Source organism: Felis catus, chromosome B2 (genome assembly GCF_018350175.1).
Source record: "Felis catus isolate Fca126 chromosome B2, F.catus_Fca126_mat1.0, whole genome shotgun sequence".
NCBI classification, from domain to species: domain Eukaryota; kingdom Metazoa; phylum Chordata; class Mammalia; order Carnivora; family Felidae; genus Felis; species Felis catus.
This window is the reverse complement of record NC_058372.1, coordinates 97,295,182-97,317,693: the sequence shown is the minus strand read 5'-3', so window position 1 is coordinate 97,317,693 and position 22,512 is coordinate 97,295,182. Positions and strand designations below refer to the sequence as shown.

General features: G+C 38.6%; 1 protein-coding gene across 2 annotated transcripts in view; it reads right to left on the bottom strand.

The window, feature by feature from the left end:
* Positions 1 to 22,512, bottom strand: part of AFG1L (AFG1 like ATPase) — a 200,802-nt gene that overhangs the window by 150,364 nt on the left and 27,926 nt on the right. For both annotated transcript variants that reach the window (XM_006931927.5, XR_006598149.1), the window contains exon 3: positions 15,172 to 15,395. In XM_006931927.5, the coding sequence (XP_006931989.3) occupies positions 15,172 to 15,395 (224 nt within the window). The remainder of the gene's footprint in view (positions 1 to 15,171; positions 15,396 to 22,512) is intronic.

The window sequence follows — 22,512 nt, the reverse complement described above, 5'->3', positions numbered from 1 at the left end:
GTACAGGGCAGAGCACAGGGCGTTCCCACTAATTGCAAGGTCCATTCCCTCATGCTGAAGACTGCAAACTTTATGTTTTAGGGATGTCTGTTTCCATCAAAGCCTATGCACCAAAAAAAAAAAAAAAAAGAAAGAAAGAAAGAAACACCGTACCATTTGAGACATCTCTAAGATCTGAACACCAATGTGCACTCAAGCTATTTTATATCTATGTAAATCCTATGTTCAACAAATAAAGAATATATTCAGGAACATGTAGCCCAATTTCAAATATAGTCAATATGCTAAGCCATAAAGGAAACCTCAATAAATTCCAAAGAATCACTTTAGTCCAACCATAATGAAATAAAATTAAAAATAAATGATGGAAGGATAGCTAAAAATAGAAAATCAACCTTCCCATCATGTTCACCCAGCCTTCGGAATATTGCTGAAACAGTCTGAAATCTCTTTAGAGTGCAGCTTCTCGCCAGTCCCTTCATATTGCCAGCAATTCCATTTCTCTGGTTAGTTCACTCTCTGTTTCTGCAGTGCTTCTCTGGAACCTTCTTAGCTCTCTTCAAGCCGAACTACACCTCCCCCATCACTTTCAGCAGATGTCTCCTACTTCTCCTTAGAGAGAAAACAGAAGGCATTGAGGTGGAACTCTTTCAACTTCCTATATGAAATTGCAATCCCACCCATATCTGCACCCATCCTTTCCTCTCTCCCTCCCATGACAAAGTAAGAGGATTCCTCTTCCTATGCAATGTTCTCTCAACTTCTGGATCTCAGTCCTCACCCCCACCCCCACCCCCTTTTCAGGAACCATGACCACCAAATTAAATGTTTCACTTCTCCTGTAATCCTTTTCATCAACATCTTTATAAAAGCCTTCCTGTGAATTCATTTTTACAATCTTTAAGTGTAATGTCTTACAAAGCAAGACATAAACCCAAAAACTATAATGGAAAAGGCAGAAAGACTTAAAGCAGTGAAATTAACCATTTCTGCTTGGGGGAAAAAAAATGCTAACAGTAAAAGACAAGGAAAAAATCTTGCAATATTTATTAGAGACAAGAATTTATTTCCTTAAACAGAGTTTTTATAAATCAGTAAGAAAAACAAATACAAATGACTTAAACATTTGAAAGAGTACTTCTCATTCACGATAAAAGTGGTGTGATTTAATATAACAATGAAATATTGCCATGACAAAAATCTAGAAGTCTGAGGGAATACAGTGCTGTCAAAAATGTAGGAAGACAAGGAAGGCTCATAAACTGGTAAGAATATGAACTGCTATAATCTTTTTTTTTTTTCATAGCACAGTGAATTTTAACGTACTCCCATTTGGGGAGGTCACACTGCACACTTTTGGAGACATCCCATAGATGTCCAGCTTTCCATTTCTGGGCATTTATCCAAAGGAAATGAAAACACTAACTCAGAGAGATATCTGCACCTCCATGTTCACTGTGGCACTATTTACATGTGCCAAGACATGACAACAACCTAAGGGTATATGAATCGATGAACAGATAAAGAAAATGTGGTGTATATTTACAATGGGATATTAGGCATAAAAAAAGAAGGAAATCTTGCCATTTGTGACAACATGAATGGACACTGAGGGCATCAAGCTAAGTGAAATAAATCAAGCAGAAAAAGACATGTACTGGGGTGCCTGGCTGGCCCAGTTGGAGGAGCATGCAAATCTTGATCCTGGGATTGTGAGTTTGAGCCCCACGTTGGGTTTAGAGATTCCTTAAAATAAATAAACTTAAGGGCGCCTGGGTGGCTCAATCAGTTGAGTATCCGACTTCGGCTCGGGTTGTGATCTTGCAGTTCATGAGTTCAAGCCCATCGTTGGGTTTGCTGCTTTCAGTGCATAGCCTGCTTCTGATCTTCTGTCCCCCTCTTCCTCTGTCCCTCCCCTGCTCACACACTGTCTCTCAAAAAATAAAGAAAACATTAAAAATATTTAAAAATAAATAAACTTCAAAAAATAAAAGAAAAAGATATATACTGAATGATACCACTTATCTGTGGAATCTAAAAAACAAAACAAAACAAAAAATCTCACAGAACTCTCTAGTCACAGAGCATTCTTAAGTTTAGGAGACCTGCTGTAATAACTTAAATCAAAAGGGAGGATTAGGAAAAGCAGGTGTTAAAAGAGTGTCATTAAAATTTTTCAAAACAATACAGCTAAACTGCCAACTGTCCAATGAAAAATGTGCTGATAGCACCAATGTTTGGGGTCCTGCCTGTGATGTACTCCAAACTGCTAAATTCAGTAGAAATTTATGTTTTGAAGTTTATATACAGTATATAAAAGCCCATTTACACCCATAGAATCTTTTGAACATGGGGCTTACATTGTAAGAAGTAAATATCCAATCATTATTCTACCAAAATTTTATGAGACATAATCAAATTCAAAGTGTGAATCCAAACACACACAGAGTTAAAAGGATATTTAGGGGACAACTGAAGAAATTTTAACATGGGCTTCATATTTAGGGTTACCAGAGAAAATACAGGATAGCCAGTTAAATATGAGTTTCAGATTAACATCAAATATTTTTTAGTATATATTATGTCCCAAATATTTCAAGAGACATACATACACTAAAGAAGTAGTATGTATCTGAAATTTACATTTAACCAGACATCCTGTATTTTTATTTGCTAAATCAGGCAACCCTATTTTAAATAATACTATTATACCAGTGTTAAATTTCTTGGGTATGATACTGGTAATATAGTTATTCAGGAGAATATCCTTGTTAGGAAATACATAATGATGTTTTTAAGGGTCAAGGGTTATTATGTTGCATCTTTCAGGTAATTAAAGAAAAAACAAAAAGAAAAAAACATGTAATTTAGAGAGAAAAAAACAAACGTGGCAAATTGTTAACATTCATAGACTTAAGTATTGTTGAAAATTTTTGTAATGGTTACTTATTTTTGAGAGAGAGAGAGAGAGAGAGAGAGAGAGAGAGAGCACGAGTAGGGTAGGGGCAGAGAGAAGTAGGTACAGAGGATCCAAAGTGGAATAGAGGATCTGAGCAGGCTCTGTGCTGACAGCAGAGAGCCCGATGTGGGGCTCAAACCTGTGAACAGAACTGTGAGATCACGATCTGAGCCCAAGTTGGATGCTTAACCAACTGAGACACCCAGGTGCTCCAAAATTTTTCAAAATAAAAAGTTGGGGAAAAAAATGTGGTGACTAATAACTAAATTGCTTTTACTCCCCGCACCCCCACCCTTTGGTTAAATGCTTTTACTTTTGAATTCAGTCTAAAATTATTCCAAAAGTATCTGCATATTTACATTTTAGACAACTGCTTTCAAAACTGTTACCAAAACTATTCCTTTAACTGCAGCAAAGTAAACATTTGTTATCCTCATTCTGAACATTTTGATTTAATCATTTTAACTTATGTTTTGTTCCTTATGTTAAAAATTCTAGCACTAAAAAGTAATCCGAGGTGATTTTCACCAAAGTTATAAATTGAAATAGCATGTCCTCCACCTTTCTGGGTTACTCCCCACCTGCTACTCCAGCATAATTTCCATTAGGACAATTAGATAATAAGGGTGGTGCTTTAAAATAAAAAGGGTTGTTTTCAATTTGTTTAAAATGCAGGAATACTACTTTTCCTGTTTCTCCCCACTCCCCTCATCATTCCATTATTATCTCCAAAAATGATAGAATCAGAGACAATGATTCCAGCTGGAATGCTGGGCATAATTACATCTTTTAAAAACTAGCATTATATCATTCTCAACATAGACCACTTTCTGATAAAAGTAGATCACTTCAGGTTTCTAAGGAGATCTTTAAAAACTAAAAGAATGAACTATATGTTAGCACCCATAAAGGCTCTTTAAATGAAAATCTTTTTTAAAATGCCTTCAGTTGAATTGCAGAAAAACCCTCCTAACCTAAAGTACACCAATTTTTTCAGTTTACTCCTATAATTAAGCCTATTTATGTACCTAAATAGCAAGTGTGTATGGGGGGGGGGCGGGAGGGGGGGGGTGAGCTTAAACCTCTAGAACAACTAGGATAAGAAATGGCTCCATTTTTTATTATAACATAGTTTAAGGATGCAAATGACTTTTTAATGCCTCATGCATTCAAGCAACAAGCATTTTTAAGTGCCTACATGTGCCACTGGGAAACAAATGACGGCAGGTAATTTCTTCAGCAAATCTACACTGTCTGCTCACTCCTAACTGGTACTCTGATTCTAACTGGCTTAGACAAAGCTATACTAGGTGTGATCTATTCCGGTCCACTACTAGTTCAGAGAGATATCCAAGACACAAGCATAATTCTCAAACCAATCTGGAATTCATTAAAAAAAAAAAAAAATGTGAAAAATATCCCTTGGTCTGAATATCCTTGGTTAAAGTTCTGAATTTGAAGAATTAAAGTGACCTTCCAGGCTTCTCCTGGATTATCAAAAACTGATGCTAAGGAGGGAATGAGAATACAAACACATCCACAGAGACACATATGGATATAGAAACTCACAGAGACACCAACACTCACACAGACACATGGATAGACTGATAACCTATCATTCAGAATTATCAGAGAATTGACAATCAGAGAATTGTCTTCTGAATCTTCAATGATGGCTTTGTCGTTCATTTTTCATTTATTCTGCAAACAAGGATTAAGGACTGAGCACCTACTTTGTGCCAGGCAGTGAGCTAGGCTCTGCAGACCCAGAAGATTCAGAAAACAAAGTATTTAATAAAGGAATATGTGGTCACCAGGTGGGCAATATGAGAGGTGCTAAACAAAAGAAGATGAGATGTAGGATTGGCAGACTCCAAGGCAAGAGAAGGTCCTAGTCTTGCCCAAGGTGCTTCAAATAGTTTGTCACAGCTGGTGCTTTAACGGCAGAGAATTAAAACAGATGAGGCTGGCTAGAAGCAGGGACCAGGTTCTCAAGGACCCTGTGGAACACACTAACGTGTCTGTACTTTTTCCCAAAGGCATCGAGAACCCTTAAATGGGAGAATGGTATAATCAGATTATGTGTTAGAAATATTGTTCTTGAATGACTAAAGAAGATGTGGTATATATATATATATATATATATATATATATATATATATATACATACATACACATACACACACAATGGAATATTACTCAGCAATCAAAAAGAATGAAATCTTGCCATTTGCAACAATGCGGATGGAACTAGAGTGTATTATGCAAAGCAAAATTAGTCAAAGAAACACATCATATGATTTCACTTATATGTAGAATTTAAGAAACAAAAAGGTGAACATAGGGGAAGGGAAGTAAAAATAATATAAAAACAGAGAGGGAGACAAACCATAAGAGACTCTTAAATACACAGAACAAACTGAGGGTTGCTGGTGGGGTGTTTAGTGAGGGGATGGGCTAACTGGGCAATGGCCATTAAGGAGGGCACTTGTTGGGATGAGCACTGAGTGTTATATGTGAGTGATGAATCACTAAATTCTATTCCTGAAAACATTATTACACTATATGTTAACTAACTTGGATTTAAATTTTAAAAAGAAAAAGAAAAGAAAAGAAAAAAAAAAAGCAAGAAAACACTTGGCTCATTATTTCCCCAGTACTTGAAATGGGCACATTATTTGAAGAAGACAAAACATTACCAAACATAAGATAAGATTAAATCAATATTAAATGAACACATAACTACAGGGGTGCGTGGGTGGCTCAGTCAGTTAAGCGTCTGACTTCGGCTCAGGTCACGATCTTGCGGTTCATGGGTTTGAGCCCCCCATCGGGCTCTGCGCTGACAGCTCAGAGCCTGGAGTCTGCTTCAGATTCTGTGCCTCCCTCTCTCTCTGCCCTGCCCCCATTTGCTCTCTCTCTCTCTCTCAAAAATAAACATTAAAAAAAATAAATAAATAAAAATGAATACCTAACTACATATATAGAACTCAGAAACATCTGGCACTCATGAAAAAGATTTAAGCCAAGACAATTCAGCTTATGGAACTTCAGAAAGAGAAAAAAATTTCCATTGCTAAAAAGTCTACAGTACTTTCTAGGACTTTCTGAGCTATGTGCTAATAGTTCCCCTTCTTTATTTGTAAGAAGCAAATGATGAAACAGTAGAGTCTAAAATTACATCATCAAGTTGTAATTTCCCCAAAATGATTTTTAAATTGTATTTTTAAAGTTTTTCTAATGTTTATTTATTTTTGAGAGACAGAGACAGAGCATGAGCAGGGGAGGGGTAGAGAGAGAGGGAGACCCAGAATCTGAAGCAGACTCCAGGCTCTCAGCTGTCAACACAGAGCCCAACACAGGGCTCCAACCTAGGAATCGTGAAATCATGACCTGAGCCAAAGTCGGATGCTCAACCGACCAAGCCACCCAGGTGCCCCTAAAAATGATTTTAAGAAACCTGTTGAAATATCTAACAATTACACTTAAAATATTTTTACTATAGAATATAATAAATAGGCTAAATTGGATAAAATATTGAATAGCTAGTTACCTACCACCCAACTTTTTCAAATCTTTATATTTTAACATATTTATCCCAAAATTTAAGTAATAAAATATTAGACACAACCGAAGCCTCCCTTTGTATCCTATTTCCTCAGAGAAAACATACCCATGTTACGCAACATTCCATTTTAGAAATACATTCTGATTTATTTATCCAGTTTTGTGGCATCTGCTAGTTATCCCCACAAGACAGACTCTTCATCCATTTTTCTACTGAGGTGTTTTTTCTTGTTTTTGATAGTTCTTTATGCAATCTAGATAACAATCCACAATCAATTATTTTTAATGCAAGTATTTTCTCCCAGTCTGTGTTCTGCCTTTTCACCTTTTCTACGTCACTTTTTCTCAGCTAAAAGTTTTAAATTTTAGTATAGTCAAATGTATCCATCTTTATCTTCATAATTTAGGTTTTCCTATCTTATATAGGAAATTTTTACTATTCCCAGGTTCATAAAGATATTCCTTTATATTTTCTTCAAGAAGTTTAAGACATTAATTCTATGTAATTTATGTTTATGTTTAAAGAAAAAGATACCTAATTTTATTTTACTTTTCACATAATCAATTTTCTCAGCCTCTCATCCATATTTATTGACTAGACGACCATCTTTTTCCCCACTGATTTTCAGTGCCAAGTCAATAGCACATCAAGTTTTCATTCAAGTTCTGAACTTTCTATTTTGTTCTATTTGTCTGTCTAATGGAACATTGAATGGTTCTGTTGACTACAGGCAGGTATATATAAAGAGAGGTAATGGGAAATCAGACTGAAAAGCTAGACTAAGTACAGTTTAAGTAGAATTGTGAATATAATGAGTGGTCTCCCACCAGCCATCAAATCTGCTCAGGTAGCACTCATTTAGAGCAGGAGTCAGCAAGTTATGACCTGTGGGCTAAACTCAGCCTGACGCCTGTTTTTGTAAATAAGTATTTGTTGATGTACATTTATTTATGTATTTCTGTGGCTGCTTTGACTACAGCAGAGCCGAGTAATTGGGAGAGAGGTCATACGGTTCCCAAAGCCTAAAATATTTGCCAAATAAGTAAATAAATAAATAATTGCCAACCTGTGATCTAGAGATCTGACTATAATCTCAGCATAGATTCCACAGTACTGATTCCTCTTTATGGCCTATGTAATTTTGCTTCCATAACCAAAGTAGTCAGCTTTGGTTGATAAAGACAGAAAGCATTCCAATCATCAACATTATGAAGTAGGGCTATATCCCTTCCTTTAAATTCATTTCAAGGGAATTATTAAAGATATTCTCATCTATGTTGATGGCATAATTTCACCTTAGAAAATAAAACTGAATGCACTGGTTAATTATTCTGTAGATGGAAACAGGCCTATTACACTCTGTTTCTCAAATTTCAGATTTTAAATGAGTCTGGGATATGTTAGTTCTCAATAAACAATGTGGTCTGACTCCCGATCTTACTTCTTACAGACAATACCAACATTGGGTTAGGACATAATTTTGCTACAGCTTTCAGAAAATTTGATACAAGAAACATTCATTCAAAAATTATTCCTGGGGCACCTGGGTGGCTCAATCGGTTGACCATCTGACTTCGGCTCAGGTCATGATCTTGCAGTTCGTGGGTTCAAGCCCCACACCAGGCTCTGTGCTGACAGCTGGGAGCCTGGAGCCTGCTTTGGATTCTGTGTCTCCCTCTCTCTCTCCACCACTTGCACCCTGTCTCTCTCTGTCTCTCAAAAATAAATTAAAATGTTACATATTTTTTAAAAAGTAAAAAAATATATATATATATATTCCTGGTCTTCAATAAAGCTGTATATAGCTACAGATGTTGCCCATTTTGTATTCAAGGTTGTTTACGGTTTTCTAATAAATGAAGGGATCAGAGAAAATTTAACCAAATCATGCTGCTCAACCCATTTTACCTATAGGAAATCCTGGTTCTAAGAAGAATGGAGAGAGTAAGTATTCACTCCCTTAGGTGGAAGAGAGAAGGGAAGAACTGAGGAAAAGCAGCAAATAGCCTAGTCTTGGATTCAGACAAGTAGGGCTCCCACATCCCCTACGAGGAAAGGCTACAGCCCAGCATTCCAGGTATCCTGCTCATAGCCTCCAGGTACTAGAAGCCAGAACAAGAAAAACATCAAGACCTGAGATTAGCTGGCTTTCAAGGCAGGACAGGTCTTTTCTATGCAATCTATGCATTGTTCTTAGGAGGGTAAGAACAAGTATCCAAATAAAAGACGATAGGATGTAAGACGAAGTTGAAATAATTTCTCATTAGGGAAAAGCTGAAAATTATTTTGTAGAGAGCAGGAGGAAAAGGAAAGGAATACCGTGCCTTCCACTCCTATTCCCAGGTCTCTTAGGCTATGATGTCGCCTCCCAAGAGATGAAAAAACCTGGCTGCCTGTATACCCCTGATTAATGGAAACAGAGATGTTCACAGTAACTCCACACTCTATTTAATTCTCTCCCTCCCTGACTCTAGAAATGCTTGATTTGGCTGTGTAAAAGTAATTCTAATTATAGTGATTTACATGAACTACTTACCATTTATGCCTAATTACCTCACAGCACAATAACAATTATGCATACATTAAATGTGTCAGATTAACCTGGTTGTAAGTTTTATTTGATAACAAAGGTAAAGTGTTCATAAATGCTCATTTTTCATAGTTTGTTGCTTCTATATAATGGTCATCTGCTCATAACTTTTTCAAATTTTTAATACAGAAAACATCGTTATACAGGTACATCAAAGCAGCCTAATACACTGCCACCAGTTTTTTTTCTCATCAATAATTTAGAGGCATTTTATTTTACTATTATAGTTTAGCTTTACAGCAAGTTTCTTAGGAGTACAATGAAAAAAAAGTCCACTATAATGAACGTTTAAATATCTGCATTAAAAACAGGGGCACTTGGATGGCTCAGATGGCAGAACATGTGACTCCTAATCTCGGGGTTGTGAGTTCCAGCCCCATGATGTGTAGAGCTTACATTAAACACAAAAACCAAATACTCATATAGCTAAGTGAAAAAAGTCACACAGAGAAAGACAAATGCTGTATTTTCCCACTTATATGTAGAATTCTAAAAAAGCCAAATTTGTAAAATGGTGGTTACCAGGGGCTGGGGCCTGGGGGAAATGGCAAAATACTGGTCCAAGAGTACAAACCACCAGCTATAGGGTAAGTTCTGGGGATCTAATGTACAGCATGGTGACTAAAATTAATAATACTGTATTATATACCCAAAATTAGTTAAGACCGTAGATCTTAAATGGTTTATCACAAAAATAAAATGGTAATCATGTGAGGGGATGGTGATATTAACTAATTTCATTGTGGTAATCTTTTGTAATACATGAGTATCAAATCATCACATTGTACCCCTTGAACTTTCCTAAGCTAAATGTCAAAAATTTCTCAATAAGCTTAGAAGAAAAATAAAATCATAAATCCTACTTTCCAAAATCAACAAGTTTATAATTAAAGTTCTCCTTTCACTAAAAAAACCTAGTAGCCCAAATTTTCCTTCTTCTTGGCATAACAGTGCTTATTTTTAGAAGAAATAGGTCTCCAACTATGTGGTCAATTAATCTTCAACAAAGCAGGAATCCAATGGAAAAAAGACAGTCTCTTCAACAAATAGTGCTAGGAAATTTGCACAGCAGCATGCAAAAGAATGAAACTGGACCGCTTTCTTACACTATACACAATAAATTCAAAATGGATTCAAGACCTAAATGTAAGACAGGGAACCATTAAAATCCTAAAGGAGGACACAGGCAGTAACCTCTTTGACATCAGCTGTAGCAACTTCTTACTAGATATGTCTCCTAAGGCAAGGGAAACAAAGGCAAAAATAACTATTGGTACTTCATCAAAATAAAAAGCATCTGCACAGCAAGAGAAACAATCAACAAAACTAAAGGCAACCTACAGAATGAGAGAAGATAGTTGCTAATGGCATATCCAATAAAGGGTTAGTATCCAAAGTACATAAAGAACTTCTACAACTCAACACCCAAAAAACAAATAATCCAGTTAAGAAATGGACAGACAACACAAATAAACATTTGTCCATAAAAGACATATAGATGGCTAACATACACATGAAAAGATCACTCATCATCAGGAAAATACAAATCAAACCACAACAATACCACCTTACACCTGTCAGAATAGCTAAAATTAACAATAAAAGAAACAACAGGACGGGGCGCCTGGGTGGCGCAGTCGGTTAAGCGTCCGACTTCAGCCAGGTCACGATCTCCTGGTCCATGAGTTCGAGCCCCACGTCAGGCTCTGGGCTGATGGCTCGGAGCCTGGAGCCTGTTTCTGATTCTATGTCTCCCTCTCTCTCTGCCCCTCCCCTGTTCATGCTCTGTCTCTCTCTGTCCCAAAAATAAATAAACGTTGAAAAAAAAAATTAAAAAAAAAAAAAAAAGAAACAACAGGTGTCATAAGATGCTGAGAAAGGGGAACCCTCCTACACTGCTGGTGAAATGCAAACTGGTGCAACCACTCTGGAAAATTGTATGGAGTTTCCTCAAAAAGTTAAAAATAGAACTACTCTATGACTCAGCAATTGCACTACTAAGTATTTACCCAAAGGATACAAAAATACTGATTCAAAGGGATACAGGCACCCAGATGAGCCCAAATGTCCCTCAACTGATGAATGGATAAAGAAGATGCGATATGTATATACACAATAGGACATTACTCAGCCATAAAAAGAGAATAAAATCTTGCCATTTGCAACGACCTGGATGGAGCTAGAGTGTATTACGCTAAACAAAAGAAGTCAGTCAGAGAAAGACATACTGTCTGTAAAAACTGGACCTTGGGCTGATGTTACTCCTCAATGAGGATCCAAAGCCCCAGAGGGAACCAGCTAGACTGCCCTTGCCCAGAAGGGTGAGGAATTTCCTCTCTTGCCCTTCGGAGGGATCCTACCTTCCCTCTCCTTCCTCTCTTCGGGTCTTTGGTGGTGTAACCCTAGTACTCCTCAGACACCTGAAGGTCTTGGCCAGGGCAGCTCCCTGGTGTGGTCTGAAGGTGAAGAACCCCGTCTCCTCTATTCAATAAACTTCTAGCTCTTTAAAAAAAAAAAAAAAAAAAAAAAAAAAAAAACTAAAGCTTTTATATATGTTTTATTCAAATTATGTTAGATGTTGGGGTCTTTTTCAATGTTAAAGATTCGGCAAGCTTAAGGAACTACAGGACAAATACCATCACAAAGAGATGTTGATTTGTCTACAAAAGACTATTCATGGATGCATTAGGATTTAACAAATATAAGATTTCAGTAGATGTGTTTAAAACTACCGAGATGTCTAATCTCTTACTTCTATAAGATTACAACTACACCTTAAAACCAGGGATCCTATATACTAAATATTACATTTACATATTGCTAAATAGCTATCAATTTACTAGGCAGACGCATCACTTCCAATTCAGAAATCAAAAGACAAAATGTGGGAGAATACCCCTAAAAAGAGCCAAACAACAATTTTAAAGGAAAAAAAAAAAAAACCATGTTGCATTGGCAACCAGATACTTTAATGATTGAAGGATACTTTTCACTGAATGTGAGTTCACCACTCACAGTAAGTTGAGCCCCAAGGATGATACAGAATGGGGAGGAGGAAAAAAAAGGACTGTATTTCTAAAAGGGAGAGAAAGGACTAGAAACAGAACAAAACAGAACATTCATGAAAGCAATTTAACTCTCAGATAGCCAAAAACCCAGTTAAGTAAAACATCCTGTTTCCTGGCTATGACACGTAACTACGCCAATATTTTATTTGGAAGACCATCTGTATTACAAACTATAATTAGGTGCACGGTACATAAGCAGTCTACATTTTCCAAACTTTTTAGTTCTTTACTCACCTATAGACTTTTGGAAATATTGGAAAAAGAAGGGGTGGCCATCTAAAGGGATAACTCATTATTACTTCCTATAACCATTGTGCTGGACTGGCCAATCATAGTGGCCACCACACTCACAGTCTACTTCTAGGGGGAAATCAGCACACTTATGGGAGCCCTGGATGGTACCTTAGGCAGAGATATGATCTGTACACTGGCTGGTGGCCTCTGAAAAACCCGGTATGAAAGCTCTGCCCAAACAGGGATAAAGTGATTGGATGTCCTATCAGGTTCTTACCCAGGAATTTAAACCACTGATACAGGAAGAGAGTTAATAAGCTGGTAGAACAAACAGAAATGGAAATGGACACGGGGGAAAGGAACAACAAAATAAGTCAATGACATGAACGGCAGAGGACTGGAGGAAGAATCAGAAAGAACGTGTTACTACCGCCAATCAAGTCATTGGCCGCTTTCAGAGCCAATGATGTAAAGCCGGCTGAGGCCTGGCCATATGAGGGAGATGCCCTTCATTGTTATTTGCATATGTAGTCTTGCTCTAAATCTCCATTTCTTTCTGTAACCTAAATGAATCCCTACTCCATTTAACCAAAAGACATTTATACAATGACAGCCTTTTTCTTTCCATAAAAATAAAACTAAGTATACTCTAAAGACTTTTTTAAGTAAAATTACTTTGATTACAGGTTTTATTAAATTTATTTGAGAGAGAGAGAAAGAGAGAGAGAGAGAGAGAGAGAGAGAGAGAGAGAGAGAGAGAGTGTGTGTGTGTGTGTGCGCACAAGCAGGGGAGGGGCAGAGAGAAGGAGAGACAGAATCCAAAGCAGGCTCTCCACCATCAGCACAGAGCCCGATGTGGGGTTCAAACTCACAAACCATGAGACCATGACCTGAGTCAAGATCAAGAGTCAGATGCTTAAGCAACTACACCACCCAAATGCCCCTAGAGTTTTTAAATAAAGTACTACTAACATATGTTATACTGAACCTTTCTCTAAAGGCCTCATGGTAATAGAATATTTGTGTTGGTCAGGGGAAGATGGTTTGGCCAGTCAGTTAAAAGAAAACTAGTTTCTCTGGTTGAGCCATACTCTAATTCTTATTACTATTAATATCTCTCATAATTTGAAGATGACACTGCTGATGACAATGGCTTCTATAATGGGATAAGGAGGGGCGCCTGGGTGGCTCAGTTGTTTAAGCGTCCCACTTCAGCTCAGGTCATGATCTCGCAGTTTGTGAGATCTATCCCTGCATCAGGCTCCAAACTGATTGCTCGGAGACTGCTTGGGATTCTCTCTCTCCCTCTCTTTCTCTGCCCCTCCCCCACTCTCTCGGTCTCTCTCAAAATAAATAAATAAACACTTAAAGAAAAAAAAAGGGTGCCTGCATGGCTCAGTTGGTTAAGCATCCAACTTTGACTCAGGTCATGATCTCACAGTTTGTGGGTTTGAGCCCCGTGTCAGGCTCTGCACTGACAGCTCAGAGCCTGGAGCCTGCTTTGGATTCTGTGTCTCCCTCTCTCTCTGCCCCTCCCCTGCTCATCCTTTGTCTCTGTCTCTCTCTCAAAAATAAATAAACATTATAATGGAATAAGGAATGGGAGTTTTCCTGTTGGTTCAGAATTTCAGCAAAAGCTCAAAGCTAAGGACAAGGAGAAATAGGTTTCCCTACATTCTAAAGAGAGTATTAGTCATACTCATGCAGGAATTACTTCAAAAAGAAAAACAAAAGGCAAAAATATTTCTAAAAACAAAGTGTAACTGAAGTAATCAAGGTAGAAAGCTGTTAGCTAAGTAAGGAATGCTGTGGCATCTATTTCCCCCAGATAAACCTCATGCTAAGAGCAGGTAGTCCCAAGAGAAGCATCCAAAAAGACCAGGATTGAGCATATAACAAGAGGATATCCCCCTCCTCAGCTGGATGCTTGTTTAGGTGAGGAAATCCACAGGCAGTTACCAAAGCAGGCTATTGAAGTGTTCATGGAAATACTTGACACGTGTTCCCAGGAGGGTTACTGATGCTGGAGTATGGATTAGAGAAAGGAGATGTTATTCTCCCTGTGGCCTAAGTGGACACATAAAAGGTGTCCTGGCTAGAGCTGTCCTGAAAGGAGCCTACTCAAGAAGGTCAAGTGTAAAGGCAAGGGGAGGCAGCAGAAAGCAATGTTGCAAGGTATTCAACTAGAGTCCTAAGAGATCCAAAAATGGAGCAGTGGGGAGGTCCCCCAGGGTCCAAAAGAACCCCCCATTGTGCCCCTCAACAAAGATCTAGCATGTCAGTGTCTACCACACCAAAAGCTTTTAACTGGTCACTGAAGACTCCACCGTTTTTCTGTAATCTTCCTTCCCTCTCATCCTGACCCTGGAGAAGCCAGGCAAGCAGAGAAAGGAGGAGGAGGGGAGAAAGGGGAAGAACAAATCACTCCGCCTTCTGCACTGCTGATCCTGGGACAGGCCTGAGCTAGAGACAGAGGAAGTATTTGAATTGCACAGCTGTCATTTGGACTAGACTGCATCAGTCATTACCTAAATATGAAGCTATCTGAGTCCCCCCCCCCCCCCCCCCCCGCAAAGGTAAAAGAAAGCTATGGAGCATCAAGAGATCAGGAATGGAGATCCAACAGAGCTTGTTTAAAGGAACTGGTGAGAAATCTTGAAGCGGTTTAATGATTGTACTAACTGCACTTATTCCATTTTATAAAATGCCTACACTTTTAACTGTTTGATCTTTAATATCACACAAATCTTACCTTTGAAAAAAGACCTCCTGCCTCTATATCATATCCTTTAAGGTCCTCGTGTAATTTCTGCAAACACTGTATGACTCTTCTTTGATGTTCATCATCCTTTAGCTCATGAGCTTTGATCAGAAAGTCATAGTGGTCCAGTGGTCCATGGCAAACAGCCAAAGCTTTTGAATAAACCTCTGTAGTCGCAGTTGGAGACATAATCTCAGGTGTCTGAACTGTATAGGCTATAAACAAAAAATATATACAACTTTAGACTTTCTTAAAGGAAAGTATTTCATAGTACTCCACAGGTTTCTTAATGGTCACATTAAAACCTTTCTGTTACAAGTATGTATATGTGAGCAGTTATTGTAAATCTCATTTTGATTAAAACACATTCTGTTCAATAAATATAATCATCTCCTTTTAATAAAAACGAGTAGGGGCACCTGGGTGGCTCAGTAAGTTAAGCGTCCAACTCTTCATTTTGGCTCAAGTCATGATCTCACAGTTTGCAAGATGGGGCCCCTGAGCTGCTAGCATAGAGCCTGCTTGGGATTCTCTCTCTCCCTGCCCCTCCCCTGCTCACACTCTTTCTCTCAAAATAAGTAAACATTTAAAAAACAAATAGGCGCACCTGGGTGGCTCAGTCGGTTAAGCATCCGACTTTGGTTCAGGTTGTGATCTCACGGTTCATGGACTCAAGCCCCATGTCTGGCTCTGTGCTGACAGCTCAGAGCCTGGAGCCTGCTTTGAATTCTGTGTCTCCCTCTCTCTTTGCCCTGGCCCCGCTCACACTCTTGTCTCTCCCTCTCTCAAAAATAAATAAACATTAAAAAAAATTAAAACAATAAAATAAAAAGGAATAAACTGCAAACCCCAAAAGCTATCACTGTAACCCCTCTTCTAAAAACCTAACCTGCCACAGAGTCTCTGCTTTATCTCTACTCCATTAAACAAGCCACTTTGGTTCATCAGATCCTTCCCCGCAGCAGGGCTGGCCCCTCTGAATTAGGCCTAATTCTGGCTCTTGAGTACCAAGGCAGAGACACAGAGACTAGTCACAAAGTGTTTTCTACTGCCCCTTTATTCTTTATTCTCCAAAACCACACAGCATTCATATATTACCACATTGATTTCAGCCCTCTGCTTATAAGATTCCTTCCCTTTTCCACAACTTTTAAGTTGGACACAAAGAGGTGAAACACAATAGAGTGTCTGTTTCAAAGCAGTGAGGTTTTCTGATCCTTTTTTTAGCTTCTCCTGGGAGAGAAATGACTGTCCGTGGCAAGATCAGTCATAACTATTTCTTATCTGGGACAGGTTTCAGTGAGCAGAAACTCCCTTTCTATTTTTATTTATTCTTTTACTGAAGTATAATTGAGATACAATGTTATATTAGTTTCAAGTGGACAACATAGTGATTCAATAATTCTATACCTCATGCAATGCTCACCACAATAGATGGTCACCACCCATCACCATACAAAGTTATAATATTGACTATCTCTCTCCCTATTTTGTTTTTTTTTTTCCAACGTTTATTTATTTTTGGGACAGAGAGAGACAGAGCATGAACGGGGGAGGGGCAGAGAGAGAGGGAGACACAGAATCGGAAACAGGCTCCGGGCTCTGAGCCATCAGCCCAGAGCCTGACGCCGGGCTCGAACTCACGGACCGCGAGACCGTGACCTGGCTGAAGTCGGACGCTTAACCGACTGCGCCACCCAGGCGCCCCTCTCTCTCCCTATTTTGTAAAAGCAACAATAAACAGCAGCAACCTGGCACATTTTTAGATAGGGCTGTGCCCATCTTTGAGTCCGACAAAACTTTTGCAAAGACACACTGTGAGTATTGTTCTCATTTCATTGAATACCATGTTTCCTTTGTTTCAGTAACATGAAAATTACTTACCTTGGGGAAAAAATGAACAGTCAAGGTTATTTCCATCTTTATCCCAAGAGAGGGAAAAAAAATTCTAAATAAATCACAAATGTTGGGGATAGGGCAGGGCTGTCTTCTAACAGCTGTTCTTCCTTTCTGAGTAAAAGTTTTAGCTGGGTACAAGGCTGCCCAGTTAAATAACCCATTTCTGGCCTCTCAAGCAGCCAGGCACAGCCACAGGACCGTTTCTAACCAATGGGATGTAACCTGAAACAAGCAGCTCTGGTGCATGCCCTTACAGAGAAGGGGCAAACCGCTCCTGCTCCCCCTCCCCTTTTTCTAACTGGCATGTAAGTATAGGGACTGCAGCTGGAAAAGCCAACCTGGCAAGGAGAGGCCCGCAGAATGCTGAGCAAAGCAGAGCAAAGTTCTCCAACAATGTTAAGCTGCCAAATCAGCTCCGGACCACCTACTGGATTTTTATGGAAAAGAATAAAAAACTTCTATCTTGCTCTTCAACCAGGTCCTCAGCCAATCATCCGTCCATACTACTCCTTTTATATGGCAAATACTCTAATCCATCCCCTCCCACTCTTCCTCATATCACCACCCTAGCTGGGACTCTCATGATCTCTGGCTTGGCCTCCCTGCCTCTGATCACCTCCACTGACCCCAAATTTACCACAATCTCTAAATTATCTTCCATCAACTATAGAAATGATCTTGCTAAAATCCAAATGTGATTTTATCAATATTTACCTTGAAATTCATCTCCTTGTTTAAAGGATGGTTTTCAAACATAATTTTTTTTTTAATTTTTTTTTCAACGTTTATTTATTTTTGGGACAGAGACAGAGCATGAACGGGGGAGGGGCAGAGAGAGAGGGAGACACAGAATCGGAAACAGGCTCCAGGCTCTGAGCCATCAGCCCAGAGCTTGACGCGGGGCTCGAACTCCCGGACCGCGAGATCGTGACCTGGCTGAAGTCGGACGCTTAACCGACTGCGCCACCCAGGCGCCCCCAAACATAATTTTAACAACAGCATTGTGGGGTTTTTTTGTTGTTTTGTTTTTTTTTTACATACAAAACATTCCATGGAATCCTAAATTTATTAAAGAGAAAAGTGGGAGGGGAACACAAAATCCCACCCTCTTCACATCTCCTTTATTTCTACAACTGTACCACCCCCATTTCTAAAGCAGCCCTGAAACCACTTTTCCACCTTATAGAATCACATTAAGTACAAACAGTGTACAGAAAAGAGTGAGCACAGCAGGCCTGAGATTACTGTCCTTGGAAAGGTCTGCTTACACGGTGGGCCTTTGGCTGGGAACTTGGATTCTAAGAGGGTTCCCACCATTCCCAGAAATGGAAAGAGTGACTCACTGTGCCTGAACCGTTTATACGATGTATAAGCAACGTGGCTTATGCTGAACACCTAGTTTCCTTCTACGCATATAGAATGTTAGTACCTGCTATGCAATAAGTAGCTATGTGACCGTCCCCACTCCACCCTAAGCATTGAGTCTCTATGGGGCTTCCCTAACAGACAACATTTCATATCTGTTGTCACAATTCATTACTGGAGAAACCAAGTATGTCTTATGTGACTCCACTGGGAGAAGACTCTTGGAAGCTTGCACCTAATTTCTTCCAGATTTTGCCCTGCGTGCCTTTCCCCTTTGCTGTACTGTGTTCGTATCCTTTTACTGTAATAAATCACAGCCGTGAGCGTGACTATATGCTGAGTCTTGTGAATTCTCCCAGCAAGTCACCAAACCTGGAGGTAGTCTTGGGAATCCCCAAACACAGTATCCTCATTCTGGGGTTCGAGAAATCCAGAACAGGGCCCCAGTCTGCATTTCCAGACTGCTCTCCCTCTACTCTCCAAAAGGCATCCACTGATACAAGAAACGATTGAGCAACCATCACATGTAATGGGTAACAGGGTAATAGAGAATATCAAGGTTGCTTTTTTTTTAAATTTTAAGTGGGGGTGGAGGGGCAAAAAAAAATGCAGCAGTAATGTATCAGATCAACTGGCACTAGCAAGTGAAAGAAATCTGGATACAGAGAAACTGGTTACGAAACTATTCTGGGTGGGAAATAATAAAGGCCTAAATTGGGACGGGCAGTAGTAGAAATGTCAGGAAGCTGGTTAAATGGAAAATGCAAAGGGAGATTCAGTAATGGGAGTTGTCTTCTAGTCAAGTGGATTACTCAGCACATCTCAAATCCATTCTTTCATTTCACAGTGCCTTTGTTCATACAGATTCCCTGGCTGGACATCCTTCTCTTCCAGCCTCTGCCAGCCTAATCTCTCCCTCACAGAACCTCACCACCCTTCAAAGTCCCTCAGCTCCCTACCACCAAAACCTCCAAACTCACCTGTATTTACCCCATCCTTTTCTCTTTCCTTAGCCTAAGAGTTGTTTCTCATTCCATCAAGGATATTAATGCCTCCTTGTTCTCTAATCAGAGGCTTTCAAATTTTTGAACCCTCTTTAATCATCATGATCCAATATTCACTCATGTATAAATAACTGAAAAACAATTTTCATGAAATAAGACATTTAGTAAGAGTATAAATGGTTTAAAAAGAAAAATATGCATGACATACTCTGGTATTTTTAATAATATTTTACTATATGTATGTGACCTAAATATGTGCCAAAAACTACTAGATTTAGTTATATTAAATGCCATATATTATACTTATTTACCTTTTTGTTTTCTGTCTGCCTTCCCCACCCAGAGTGTGTGTGTTTGTTTGTTTGTTTGTTTGTTTGTTTGTTTGTTTCCCCCCAGGGTATATGCTCTTTGAGGACAGGAATTTTTGTTCTTTTGTTTAATGTTGTATATTCCCCAGTGAACAGTGCCTGGGGCATAACTGGTGCTTATGAAATATTTCTTGAATCCCCTCCCTTCCTACCTTTCCAGAGATGTCATTCTCTTCACTAACCACCTCTGTATTGTATCATCAACCTTCCCCTCTCTACCAGCTTTTTCATACCGATTCAACCCTTTCTTATCTTCAAATTATATACTAACAACAAAACCAGTCATAAGACATCTGTTCTTCCTCCTTTCCTTCACAAGCCAAACCACTTGATTACCTTTACTTCTTCTGGCCACTACCTCACATCTTGCTCAATTCTCAACCCATTGTGGTCAAGGTTCTACTGAGACAGATGCTGCTAAATTCACCCAAGGCCTACTATTGCCAAATCCAGGAGCTACTCTTCAGTCTTCATATTCCTTTTCACAATCATAAAATATCTGATTTTTAAAGGTAGTCATTAGAAAGATCAGGACTGTGGGCAAAGTACGTTGTTTCTCTTGGTCCATAGAGAGGCTTAAGTTCTTTGCTTCTGATTTTTCACTAGCCTAACATCTTTATTTAGTAGTATATATACTTCACCTGCATTTTTCAAAAAAGAGAACCAAGGCACACTGAAGATAAGACATCGCTTCAGCTAGTTAGCAGGCATAAAAAGAGAAATAGCAGTTATCCAGTTCCACATGCAAGGAGCCTGAAAGTTGCCAGTCTATCCTAACAATGAAAAAGCTAAGCAGACTGAAAAAACAACATCTCTTCCCAGATCCATAGGACAAGGGAGGATGCAGGGCAAACCACTGCCCCTAAGATTAAAGAGAAACATAGGCAAATACAGGGAATAATCGCTTACCGGAGCAGAGACTCACAAGTGGAAACCATCCCAGGAACCAGTGCCAGGGTAGGAAAACCTGAACTTATTTGACAAATTGCTAGAAGCTCAATGTGAACAACTCAAGATTTAAAAACTCCAGGGGTAACCAGCATAGAGGGGCTCCCATACTTTCCTGAATTTTACCTCCAGGAGCTCAACCAAGTTCTTAGTGTCAATACAGGAAAAAATCCCCTTAGGCTTCTAAATCTTCTAAATCTGAGCTGTCAGCACAGAGCCTGATGCAGGGCTCGAACCCATTAAATGTGAGATCATGACCTGAGCCAAAGTAGGACGCTCAACCGACTGAGTCACCTGGGCGCCCCTACTTTCTTTATTCTTAATTGATTTAACACATAACAATTTGTTCAAAATAATAGCAACAATGTATTCAATCATTTATGCTTAGGCATAGGTCATATACACGTTTATGCATGCTTATATATAAGTGAAATAAATGACAACAATAATACAAGGAACAGAAGAGAGCAGTTGGGATTATTTTGTTATTATAACATGGTCCTTGCACTACCTTTGAAGTGGTGTAGTGTTATTTGAAAGTGGACTTGGATCAGCTGTGAAGGTATACTACAAAATGTAAAAAGAAATATAACTGACAGGCTAAGAAAGAGAAAATGGAATCATAAAACACTGTTAAAACCACAAAACACAGAAAAAGAGAAGTCAACAAAAACAAGAACAAAGAACAATGGCAACAGCTAGAAGATAACAAACACGTAGATATTAATCCAACTATATCAATAATCACTTTGAAGATCAATGATATAAATGCATCAATTAAAAGACAGTTATGGTCAGAGTGGATCAAAACACACAAGGCCCAAGTGTATGTTGTCTACAAGAAACTCACTTTAAATATAAAGACATATGGATTAACAGTAAATGAATGGCGAAAAATATATACCCTAACACTAAAGAAAGCAGGTGTAGCTGTATTAATTTAGACACAGCAGATTTCAAAGCAAGAAAAGTTATCAGAGATAAATAAGGGCATTATATTACATAATGATAAAAGAGTCAGTTCTCCAAGAAGAATCAATCCTTAATGCATATGCACCTAATAGCAGAATATCAAACTAAACTATAGGATGCTAGAATTGACAGAAATATAAGGAGAAACAGATGAATTCACTATCATAGCCAGATATTCTAACATCCCCCTAGCAGAAGTGGACAGATCCAGCAGGCAAAAAACTCAGTAAGGGCATACTGAACTCAACATTAACAATCAACTTGCCCTAACTGACATTTACAGAATACTTCATCCAACAGGGGAATACACATTCTTCCCAAGCTCACATGGAACATTCACCAAGACAGACTACTTCTAGGCCATTAGACACATCTTAACAAAGTTAAAAGACCTGAAATCATATAATGTCTGCTCTAGACAACAACTCATTGAACCACAAATCAGTAACAGAAAAGTAACAGGAAAATTCTAAAACATATGGAGATTAAACAATACACTTCTAACTAACATATGTGTTAAAGAAGAAATCTCAAGAAAAATGTACAAGACCATATACCCTTCACAAAAAATTAACTCAAAATGGATCACAGACTTAAATGTAAAACACAAAACTATCAAATTCCTAGAAGGTAACATAGGAGAATTGTAAAAAGACATAGAAGAAACCTATATACTCTTGAGTTATGGTGATGACTTCTTAGCTACAACACTGAAGGCACAATCCATGAAAGAAATAATTGATATGCTGGACTTCAATTAAAATTTAAAATTTCTG